Genomic DNA, 11,684 nt, shown 5'->3' with positions numbered 1-11,684 from the left:
ATATTTTTATACGAACGAAAAGGAAGTTTGTATTCCTTATTTTAAATCTTTATCCATATAGATAAATAAGTTAAGGGTGAGTTAGATCTCATGTGGCAATCCGTTATCGATAGATTCTTATCAACTTGATAGAGTCATACTGACTAGAATAACAATAAACTCAAAGTTTCGGCATTGAACTATCTACGTTCATATTTTAAAATTTAAGTAAATAATAAAGTCATTGGTAAAGCTACATACATACATACATATATATATATATATATATATATATATATATTCAATTTAGTTATTTTTTGCTATAATTAGTTCTAATTAATTTGGATAGACATTATTATATGAAAAAGGATCTCCTCAGTTGGAGGAGTATAAGTCATACAAATAATCATAAGTATAATACTTAAAATATTGATATATTGGTAGTATATTAGACTCATGGATAGGGTTGAGAGCTTGAGATCTCATCCTAAAATTTTTAAGATACTAGTATTTTAGATTGTAAAGATCTTATCAAAGCACTGTTAGAACACCGCTAAGTTTTTGGGTCTTTTTTTCTTTTTATAAAACGTATGAATGTAATTGTGTTATTTTTAAAAGTTGTAAGGATAATTATGTAAAAGCGACAAAAAGAATATTGTATCCAAGAAGAACAATGACAAGTACGTGCATAACACGTGCATTACCTACACTATCAACAAAGCCCATTAGCGGCCCATCCTCGGAAGTCAAGCCCAATCCTGCCCAATTAAATGATACAACGATGATGCAGTTAATTTCATTAAGAGCTCCTCTCGACGGCTTCACAGTCTTCTTGCCCCCTTCTACCTCCTCCTCGAACTCTTCCACTTCCTCTCCCTCAAGTTATTTCGTTTCCCTTTTGGTTCTTGGTCCTCGAAGGAGATCCGAGGAACGTCGAGGGTACCGATCCAACTCTTGTATCGCTCGACAAGGGGGATGCTGGTTCTGGTTCCCGTCGCGGATCTCACCTTCGGGAAGACGGACAAGGGGTTATCGAGGTTCTCTCTCGTTTCCTTCTCTTCGATTCTTGCACTTTCTTCTTCCCTCTTGATCTTGCCCTCTCTCCTCGATCCGCGCGGCTGGTTCTTGGATCAGAGATGGATCTTTTTCCAGATCGGTGGAGAACCTAGAACCCGAGGATGCTTTCGTTTTGTTCAATAAAGGATCTCGACACGACGTAGCGGCAAATCTCTATGGGACGTGCCCTTTCTTCATGCTTCTGGGTTGTCTAGATCGCGCATTGTGTAACGGTGATCCCCGAACGTGATTTTGGCGTTTCTTGGTGTAGTTTCTTCCTGGAGTTGGCCCCTTTTTCGTCATCGATTCGTTCTCTAAGTTTTGACTTCCATGACTGAGATATTGCCGGAGTCAGATCACTGTGTGTGTTTATGGTTTTTCGCTCTTTCTTCACTGTTCTTTAGGTTGCTAACCTTGCGTTCTTCATTGGTAATCCGATCTTTATAGGTCTGATGCAAAAATTTTATTCATTGCCGTTTCTTTCGTTGTAATATGTGCGCTTTGCATCGGACGGTTCGTAATGCCATTCGTATTGTCTGATTTGTCTAGTTTGCGCTGACCTTTAAATCGGTGTGCTTGTTTCTACTAGGTTTTGAAATGCAAGCTATGCTTTAAGATGTGCCACAAGAGCAAGATCAAGTTGGCCGCTCTCGTGGGAATCACCTTATCGGTCTTATCTTTGTTTGTGCACCTCTTTGTTGCAAATTATTCAGTGGGGGACTTTATACAATACAAGTTGCGAGAGGACTACCTGTATCCAGTGGGACATGTACGTCAATCTATAGCCATCAGCATGCTTTTTTTTCCCACTTTTTGATTGATGATCATGCAAAATTTGGTATTGTTTTTCTTGAAACCGCCATTTGATTTGATACTTTGCCTTAAGATTTACTTCAGTGGAAAAAGCACCATTGTTTTAGTTGGCTAAAGTTGTTTTATCATAGTATTTGTGATGCTCTTTCAGAAACTTCGACATCGAAGGTTATGGGGTCCAGTGAGCTCATTGGAGGTCTTGCAACCATATGCTAAGCCCAGAAGTTTCTATCCTGGTATCACTTGTTTTATAATGTTTGATGTATTTATCTAGTAACATTTTATAACAATCCCTTTCTTAGGATTTGAAAACCATGACTAGAGGATATTTTTTCTATGGCACCATTTCTTTTTCTAGAGCTGTTAAGTTATGTCCCACATGACAAATATACTTATTTAATAGCATTAACTGTAGAGATCTGTAGTTGCAGGTTCACAATGATAATTTGGCACATCATTTTAGCAAGTAAAAGAAATTTATTTTTAAATTATTTGAAAAAAAAGTTAGTTGACTTCTAAGTGATTCATTCTAAGGTTGTTCTATCTAATTGGATTGGGGCATCTTTCAAGGTTTGATGGCAGCTGTATGATGAGAAAACTTCTGCCTTCTAAACCTGAGAGTGTGGATTACTATAAATGCAACAATTTTCTTATCTTTTTGGTATTTCTCTTTTTTCTACTTTCTACGAGGTTTTTTATTTTTTTCATATTTATCTCACAGTGCCAGGTCAGCAGAATGGTTTTATTTATGCAAAGATCTCTGGTGGTTTTGAGAAGATAAGATCATCAGTACGTTCTTCTTTCTCCTATAGCACACATCTACTGAATTAAGATTTCATCGTTATAAATACTACTTACCATATGTCTTGGCAAGTATTATGCCTTTTCTGCTGCCCATTATTACATATGAACAGACTTGACATGGCTTGTGGTTGTTTTTCATGCCTTTCAGTATATGCTAGCATGAGATGGTGTGGTTAGCACATTCATATATATTTTCTTCTTGCAGATATGCGACCTTGTTGCTATTGCTAGGCTCTTAAATGCCACACTTGTTATTCCTGAGATCCAACAAAGTGTTCGGTCAAAAGGCATCAGGTCTCTCTAATGATGCTTTATATGCATTTGTTTGGACACTGATGTCATTTTGTTCTAAATATTTATCTGCTAATCACCTTTTTTTTTCTGTCCACCAGTCCAAAATTTAGGAGTTTCTCTTATCTCTATGACGAAGAGCAGTTCATAGCATCACTTTCAGATGACGTTATTGTTGTAAAGAGCTTGCCTAAAGATCTGAAGGAGGCTAGGAAAAAGACAAAATTTCCTACAGTATCACCCAAAGCCTCAACTTCCCCAAGCTTTTATACCAGAGAAGTCTTACCTAAACTTAAACAATCAAAGGTTATTAGGATATTAGTTTCTGATGGAGGATGCCTTCAGGTATGACTCTAGTTGCATATTTAGATTTTTTGTATATTATTCTAAAATGAGAATGGTTTTTCTCTCCATCAAAAAACCTAGTATTACATAATGGAAATGAGTTGTAAAATTAGACATGTATTCTGGATGTCAGTTTTTTCAACAGTTAAAGAAACAATGTTTTCTTAATTTTTAAAGAAGAAGAGGCACATACAAACACTGCTTGAGCACCATTCACCCCCATTTGGCACAAATAATAGAAACTTTCTAGTAGAAGCTTATATGAGTTACTCAAGGGAGATTACCATCCAACAAATAATACATGCATGGCATTGTTGAATTCTCTGAGAGCTTTTAGTTTTATTTAATCAGACAGCCTTTTAATATTGATAATTGGTTATCTATGTAACTGTTGTACTCCATAACACTTAATGCATGCATCAATTAGAAGATCACATAGTAGCTATTGAGCTGATACTACCCTTTCAAGAATTGATCTCCAGTTCTTGGAGGGAGCAATTTCAGACAAACTGCCATGAAAGCAAAGTAAGATAAAGAAGTTACATCACTATGTTGTAACCTGATTTACTGCAATCAGGTAACAGCGTCATAGAATTTTATGCTTGATATTAGAAGCATATAGAAGCAAGATATTTGAATGAAACATCAGTCAGGGAACTATGGTTATGACATGCATCAACTGAGTTGGAGATGCACTCTACAGTGATCCTCAAGACGAATTATTAAGAAAGGTTCATATTTCTCAAGGTTTTTTTGAACATTGCACATGTATCTTACTAGAAGGCAAAGTGTTAAGGGCTGCACTCTTTGCACTCGAAGTCGAAGCCAATTTGGATGCCAAGCAATGTACTTCTTGGGGAGGTTTTGCTATGGTGTTGTATGCAAGGTTTCATCTGAGTGCTTTGAATTATGAGTTCAAACGAAGGTTCTTAACTTTTAACAGAAAACAGTGAAGGGTCCATGTGGAATTTTGGCAGTAGAAGTGAAATCTTATTAGAGGAGTGCTTTATATCTAAGGGTGAGTGTATAATGCTATGCACTGTATGTCACAAAGGACCTGACCTATTGTGACCTGCATCACAGGTTAGGTGGAGGCTCCCAAAACTGGCTTGTTAACACTATTTGATAAGTCATTCAGTTCCACTGACTCTTAAACTAATATGAGCAAAACAAATGATGTGATAAAGGTTGTTGGCAATTAAGAGTGAGAATTATCAGTTATGGAGCAGACAGCTTGTAATGATTGGAGAAATTTCATTCTCTGGTTTGTTAGCTTTTTTCCTTCCTTGTGCAGTAGATATCATATTAAATGTTTTTGCTAAAGAGAATTATTTACCTGAAGGTGCTTGTGGTGATTCTGATACAAAATAAGAAAAGATTGTAACTTAACATGTCTCAATAACTAGATCTCTTACTTGTAGCTAATATGTCTATTGGAGTCTTGATGCATGTATACATAACATAGGCGATAAGGAACCCACTGTGGTTGATGACATGTTTAACAAGTCTCTCTAGGCACTATATAAGAGACTTCTAATACCTGAAATATGATAACATTGGGAACCTGGTGGGAATATAAAAGGAATCTTGATGGCTATGGCTGGCTGTCTGTAAACAAATGCCAGTCAACTTTGCAGAAGTTTTCTACAGAAAAGAAATGAACAGATAATAAAGAGTATCTTACCAGATACAACTAGCAACATCAGCACCAGCAGAAATGGAACCATAAGTCTGTCAGTCGGAGTAGGCAACATGGGTGTCTTCCAACCTTCTAAACATATAATCACACATTTTTTTCTGTCAATTTTGGCCCATTATTCCTCTTTCATTGTTGCTGTCCAGGTTTTGGCTTATGTCTACTTGTGTCAGCTCTTATAATGATTAACTAATTTAACTTGTAAGTTAACTATTTGAAATTGAAGCTATTACCCAGAAGAGATTATGTGGAACTCTGAATGTAAATTGTTTTCTGTGACTCCCTTATGAAGAAATACATATGCTGCTTATTCCATGGTTCCTGCATGTTTTCCTGGAGTCACTAGATCCAAGAATGGCAAAGGAATTTGCTTGCATATTCTACCTCTTTTCTTTCTTTGTGAACTCTATGACTTGCTTTTGCCTTTAATCATCCTTGTATTAAGGAATTAAATATAGGAGTGATATTCTTGAAAGGACTTGTATTTTGTCTATTGAAATGTGTCTGATAGTTTCGGTGGAGGTATGCAATGATTGTCTAGGAGAAATGAAATGACTGGGCACTTAAGACAACTTAGGATGACACTTCTACTCAAGTACTTGGGCCTGTATGAAAAATCTCATCAATACCTTATAATTCTTTTCGGTTCTCTTATCTATTCTTGCTTATGTAGCCTATCCTTCCATCAAACATGGACGAATATCAGAGACTTAGATGCAGAGTTGCCTTCCATGCTCTTCAATTCCGCTCAGATATCCGGGCACTTGGCAACCAAATGGTAGAAAGGTATCACTTTTTAGTTAAGTCATTAAGTACATGAACTAATTAAACCTTGATTCCCCAAGAGAAAATACTTCTCTGATGTGTACATATAAGAAATTAGTTAGTTTATCTGTAAGTTTGACTATGAACTGATGCTTGTATTCCACCCTCAAACTTTGGATCAGATTTATTCCTCACTGACCAATTTAAGTTTGAATACTATGTTTAATATCAAATTGAATGTCATTGCAGGTTACGAGGAACTGGTGGTCCATATCTGTCGTATCACCCTGGCTTTGTGAGGGACACCCTAGCATTTCATGGTTGTGCTGAACTTTTCCAGGTTGGTCAGAATTGTCAGTACCTTTTCAGTGCTATTGGTAATATGTGGTTTTGTGCCTTTGTATCTCATGCATCATTTAACTCATTACTCTGCTTTTAGACTTGCTGGTTTCTCGTACGTTTTATATTACCTCATGCTTTGCTTGACCAGAGTGCTTCTTAACACTGGCTAGGATGTTCATACGGAGCTTATGCAATACACAAGGAAGCAGCTGATAAAGCAGGGAACAGTTGACGAAGATCTTGTTGTTGATTCATTTGCTCGAAAAACGAATGGTTCATGCCCTCTCATCCCTGAAGAGGTGACTTAGTTCATTCATTCACATAATTATATTATATTGTTTAGATGATACCAAGAAATGGTGTTTCTTCTGGAGGCTAGAAATATATTTCTTCCCAATCTTCTAAATGTTTTGTGGTTAGGTATTTTTATCCTATCATTCTCTATGTTTATTACAAAAAGCTGAAAGGCAGTCGTTGGAGCGAGAAGCCTTTAGTTCTTGCACTTGCAATCATTCTTCAACAGTTTTTGTTGTCTTGTCGTTCACATATTTGGTTGTCTATCTCTTATCTTAGTTGTGGTGAAGTTCAAGCTTCCCAGCCATTGCTTAAAGAACATTCTTCAAGAATATCCCCAGGAAATTGACATAAAGTAGATATGAGATGTCTATAAGGTTGTCTTAGAAAGTATAATCACTGCAAGCAAGAGTCCTTCCTTTCATTGAATACTTTGCCATTTTCATCATTGTGTTTTTATGTGTTCTTGTGTTGTGATGCCTGAGTTTGAATCAACTAACAGCTTCGTAGCACACTAAGTAGTCTTTACTTACCCTGCCCGACTTGTCATAAATGTTTCCTTCACCTTATCCTCAGTTGGCATTACATCCATCTTATCTAGATGGAGTCATTTTGGGTTTTTCTTTTTTTACTTATCAGAGAACAGTGTCTGTATAATGTAGTAGTAATTGTAGAGCACTTACCGAACAACAAAATTGCTATGATGGTAATAGGATCATGTTCCTTCTAAGGTATTGGTTTTAGATTAACTTTGAACTTGTAAATGCCACTAGTGTTTGTTATAAGAAGTTGTAACCTTCTTCATAACACTTTAGTTTATCATACATTGGAAGTGGGAGGAAGATTGAATTGATTTATAAGGTTAGATGAGCCTACTACTATTAACTTGGGTGTATGCATTTTGGTAAGTTGGTCTCAGTCTCTCAGACATATCAGGTTAATGAGCTAATTTTTTTCCATTGTGTCGGACTGCGACAATTGGTATCAAAGTGGATCCACTATTAGACATGGTGGGGAGTTCCAAGTAGAAAGCTAGAGGCATTCGCATGCAACCAATTTGATATGATTTTTGGATTATGTGTTGGACCTTGGACTTTGATGATGACATCAAGTCTTCAGTAGGAAAATTTTGTGATTCCAACTTTAGAAGTGGGAGGAAAATTAAGTTGATTTATAAAGTTTGATGGGCTCGCTATCATTAGTTTGGATTGGTTTTAGGTCAATAAAGTTAATTTGTTACTTCTGTTTGGGTCGAATAGGAGCATTTTTACAAAGTCCTCATGTTATTAGTGGGTCCAATCAAGTTGCTCAAAGCCTCAAATATTGAACATAAACTACTTATAACCATGTCTACTTATTGTTCTAGTCTTCAATATTCCGTGTGCTTTCTTGTTGTTATGAGTTAGTTTTAACATATTCAAATATCTGCACCAAAATTGGTTGAATCTTTGCAGGTTGGACTTCTCCTTCGGGCAATGGGATATCCACCAAATACCATAATTTACTTGGCTGGTTCTGAGACATTTGGAGGACAGAGGATCCTAGTTCCTTTGCGAGCCATGTATACAAACTTAGTAGATCGTACTTCCTTGTGCACTAAGAAAGAGCTTTCAAACTTGATTGGTCCTGAATATCCTCTTCCTTTAAATCTCCCTCAGCCTCCTCCTGTGAAGAGTGAAAAACAACTTATTGAGGAGTGGAAAAAAGCTGGGCCTCGACCACGACCCCTTCCACCACCTCCTGCAAGGCCCTTTTATCAGCATGAGAAGGAAGGTTGGTATGGTTGGATTGCTGAGACTGATACAGAGCCTGACCCTTCATCTGTGGATCTTAGGAAACAAGCACACAGGCTACTCTGGGATGCTCTTGACTATTATGTTTCTGTTGAAGCTGATGCTTTTTTTCCTGGTTTTAACAATGATGGTAGTGCGTGGCCTGATTTTTCAAGCTTGGTCATGGGTCACCGCTCTTACCAAACAGCCTCTGGAGTAACCTATCGCCCCAACAGGTAAAAGCCCTCATATTAGTTTGTTACATCTTGAGAAATGAAAAACAATTATTCTGTTGCAAGCTGCATCTTTGTGTTCATCTGTTCTCAGTGATGCATTGTTTTTATCTTCTTTCTTTCATCAGATCCTGGCAATATCCTGCTGACTATCTTCGATAAATTTAATATGTGGTTCCAAAGAAAAATAAATCTTTGCAGCAATTACACTTTTAAGTGATGCTGGGATTCTCTTGTACTTTTTATTACAGCAGAATTTTCATTAGGTAGAAGAGAACCTGCAGACCGACTTGAAGAAAAAGATCCTTATTAGTTATCGTATGCAATCAAATATTCTCTTAGGGAAAATAAAATCAAGCTAATTTGAAACTGATTCCACCCATTGGGCTGTCCTTCTCTAGTAATGCCCCTTTGTTTGACCAAAACTTTGATTTAAGGGCAACTAAGTTAGGGGCTGAATACATGAGATCCAATTTTAGTAATATTAGGAAATGATATGAGGATATAGTTACGAGGTTTGTGTGATTGTCAAGTATCATTTAGACCAGAAGCAAAATTTTATGAGTTATTTATGAGAGCAACAATACTTTATGGATCTAATTGTCGAGCATTTAAGAAGCAACATATACAAGAAGTTCATATTAGTAGTATGAAAATGTTGATGTAGATATATGAAATTAGTAGGAAAGATTAAAAAAAATATTTTCATTCATAAATAATTTAGGAGAGAGAATTGCTTAAAATAATATGAACATGTAGTAAGCACACCTATGCTATAATAAGAAGAGATAGATAGAGAGTTGATAAGATTTTACAAAAAATTATAAATAAAGATTTAAATACTCTTAACTAAGGATATAGATTTACAGTTTTTAATGATGGTGAAAGATCGGTTCCGTTCTTGTTTTGTAAATTTAAATTTATTTAAATTTATATCAACATCTTTAATTGCTGCAGCACACATGTTCTGGCCTTTCCTCTGGTGAATAATTATCTCCCAGTCCCTCTAGTCTCTGATAGTCCAAAGTCCTAATATAGGTCAAATATATTGAGTGGTGCATATTATCAAACGAGCCGACACCCTGATTGGCTGCGAAGTAAATAAGCCAATTCAATCACTTTAATTTCTTTGAGGCTATTTCACCAAGATTGGGGCTATGCAAGTTGTTTTCCTATCAAAATTTAAATCGGTGATTATTTGGACAAATGATTGAAAAGTTTTTACCTAGCTTCTACACCATAAAAGAAGCTCAACATATTTGTAGTCAAGGAGTACCATACCGGCACTCAGTATAGGCTGGTAGTGTTGGTATGGGTTGCTACTGGCCGGACTGGCCGGTTCTTGTTTTGGATTGATCCAAACCTTGTTAAAGCATTTTCCCTTGACTTTCTTTCCTCTAAAAAATAATTATGATAAATTTGACAACATGAGCTTTACCTTAGGTGGTATGACTAGATGCGTGCTTCTTTGTCCACTGTTGACCTCTCTATGTCACAAGAACGTAAGATTCATATCCACCATCATTACTACTGTCAATGTCGTTGAAATCATTTGGACATTCTGGAGACCAGAGATAATGGAAGAATAAGTCATGTCATTCGTTTCAGGCATCGAAACTAAGCAAAAAACTTCGACTTAGATCTGGATATTGAACTGTACACCAGTCACAGTTGCTTATATACCTGGGCATAATTTCTTATATACCATCACAATTGGATCGATAAATACCAGTTGGTATGAGCCAATCGCATCAGTTTTTTGAGCCGCAATTATAGTAATATTTAGAGTTTATGCTGTGAGGGTAACAATCTGAAAGTCCTCTGAGTTATTGAACACTGCTGTACAAATTTCAGGAGAGGGCAGGTGGGATACAGCAAAGAATTATCAGGATTTTTATAAAAGAAACTGGCATGTTTTTGGGGTAGAACTCTTCCTTGATCATATGCTTTTTTCGTGATACCACAAATTTTAATTAATTACTCTAGCTCCGTGTTTGATGAAATATTTATACTTCCTAGACTTGGAGCAGTTTGTTTTTTGTTTATTTAAAGTAATGGGCTTCTGAAGTAATTAAATTTTGCTTACCTTGCAGAATTTCCTACATCGATTATTATTTTTTATGCTTGAGTTGAATAATTTTTGTAAAGGCCCAAAAAATGTGGATTGTGATAATTCCTTTGCTTATATGTGCTGGAAGAGCTTGTTTATATGCTATAACAACCTCTTGAATGAGTAAGTTCAACCAATTGGTTTATGACACTTTTTAGAAATTCAGTCTGTCACAGGCAACAGGCAAAATGGGTGCGGGCTATTCATTTTAGAAGATTTTATGTTTATAAATTGATACAACTGCATTTGTTCCCTGACCACAATGTGACTGCTGAGTTTTTCTTCCACCAGAAAAACACTTGTCGGGCTGCTCATCTCTATACATGATAACCTATATCATCCAACACATAATTGGACAGTACTGGTGCGGGATCATCTTAACAAGAGCTTGGGTGTGGACGGATTCAAAGCAGAGGCTGAATCATCGAAACCTGCTTCTTTCCTTTCCCATCCTTTTCCAGAATGTTCGTGCCGCACTTCAAAATCTTCAGACACTCCTGGTCATGTGATGAGCCGCAGCGGCAAATTGTTATATGGGAATGAGGAAGAATGTCCTGAGTGGATGGTTCATGGCCTAGCAATGGCTTCCCAGAAGGCCACTGGTGCCAAAGATGAGGATGTTGAGGAGGGCGAGTTGCTGGAAGATGACAATGAAACAGATGGACAGTCGGACCCTGATAATGGAAACCGAAGTGACACAAATAGATCCATGGAGCAAGATGAAGAAATGGATCCAGATGATTAAATGCAAAAAAGATACATAGAGAACTGGAAGATGCATGTCAAGATTGTAAAGATCTAACCAAATCTGCAAGCACTGTGAGTATATTTTTTCTATTCCGTAAGCAGATTGATGAGGACCAATGCTTAGCTGCAGTTAAGCGGAAGCAGATCGAGGGGGACAAATGCCTAGCTGCAGTCAAAGTGGTTGTTGTTGGTTCTTCTTATACAAATTTCAGTGAGGAAGTCAGCCTTAGCATTCTTTTTCTCCTGCCCTGTTTTAAAATCCTTCCTTCCAAGTTAATCTGTACATTTTAATGTGTATTTTTTTCAGACACATTATTCGTTAGTACGGGGAGGAGTATAAAATTTCTCGAACCCATCAAAATGATCAGAGATATTGACTGGCTGATTTTTTGGACCTTTAAATTCTGATGCTGCTTGTTTTACCACCATTGCAGAAA

The 11,684-nt window shown here is 36.7% G+C and overlaps 1 protein-coding gene across 3 annotated transcripts; it reads left to right on the top strand.

The window, feature by feature from the left end:
* The first annotated feature begins 783 nt into the window (after positions 1 to 783).
* On the top strand, positions 784 to 11,632 carry LOC135587159 (protein EMBRYO SAC DEVELOPMENT ARREST 30-like). Of its 3 annotated transcripts, none has more exons than XM_065078219.1 (12): positions 784 to 1,016; positions 1,132 to 1,268; positions 1,625 to 1,804; positions 2,000 to 2,084; positions 2,570 to 2,637; positions 2,858 to 2,946; positions 3,045 to 3,288; positions 5,658 to 5,770; positions 5,999 to 6,089; positions 6,262 to 6,390; positions 7,840 to 8,393; positions 10,792 to 11,632. In XM_065078219.1, exons 3-12 carry the CDS (start codon positions 1,652 to 1,654, stop codon positions 11,243 to 11,245), a joined length of 1,980 nt encoding a protein of 659 aa, XP_064934291.1. In that variant the 5' UTR covers positions 784 to 1,016; positions 1,132 to 1,268; positions 1,625 to 1,651; the 3' UTR covers positions 11,246 to 11,632. The 3 variants fall into 3 exon arrangements, with proteins under 3 accessions (XP_064934291.1, XP_064934290.1, XP_064934289.1); XM_065078218.1 differs by having other exon boundaries at positions 1,114 to 1,268; XM_065078217.1 differs by lacking the exon at positions 1,132 to 1,268.
* The last annotated feature ends 52 nt before the right edge of the window (positions 11,633 to 11,684 follow it).

Source organism: Musa acuminata, chromosome BXJ1-8 (genome assembly GCF_036884655.1).
Source record: "Musa acuminata AAA Group cultivar baxijiao chromosome BXJ1-8, Cavendish_Baxijiao_AAA, whole genome shotgun sequence".
NCBI lineage: Eukaryota > Viridiplantae > Streptophyta > Magnoliopsida > Zingiberales > Musaceae > Musa > Musa acuminata.
The sequence above is the reverse complement of the archived record's forward strand: the minus strand, read 5'-3'. Positions and strand labels throughout refer to the sequence as shown.

Bases quoted from the DNA above. Each gene is read 5' to 3' on its own strand.
- LOC135587159 (XM_065078217.1), top strand. From the start codon at position 1,652: ATGTGCCACAAGAGCAAGATCAAGTTGGCCGCTCTCGTGGGAATCACC. The intron at 2,638-2,857 runs GTACGTTCTTCT...TTCTTCTTGCAG, and splicing joins TTGAGAAGATAAGATCATCA to ATATGCGACCTTGTTGCTAT. The intron at 2,947-3,044 runs GTCTCTCTAATG...TCTGTCCACCAG, and splicing joins GTTCGGTCAAAAGGCATCAG to TCCAAAATTTAGGAGTTTCT.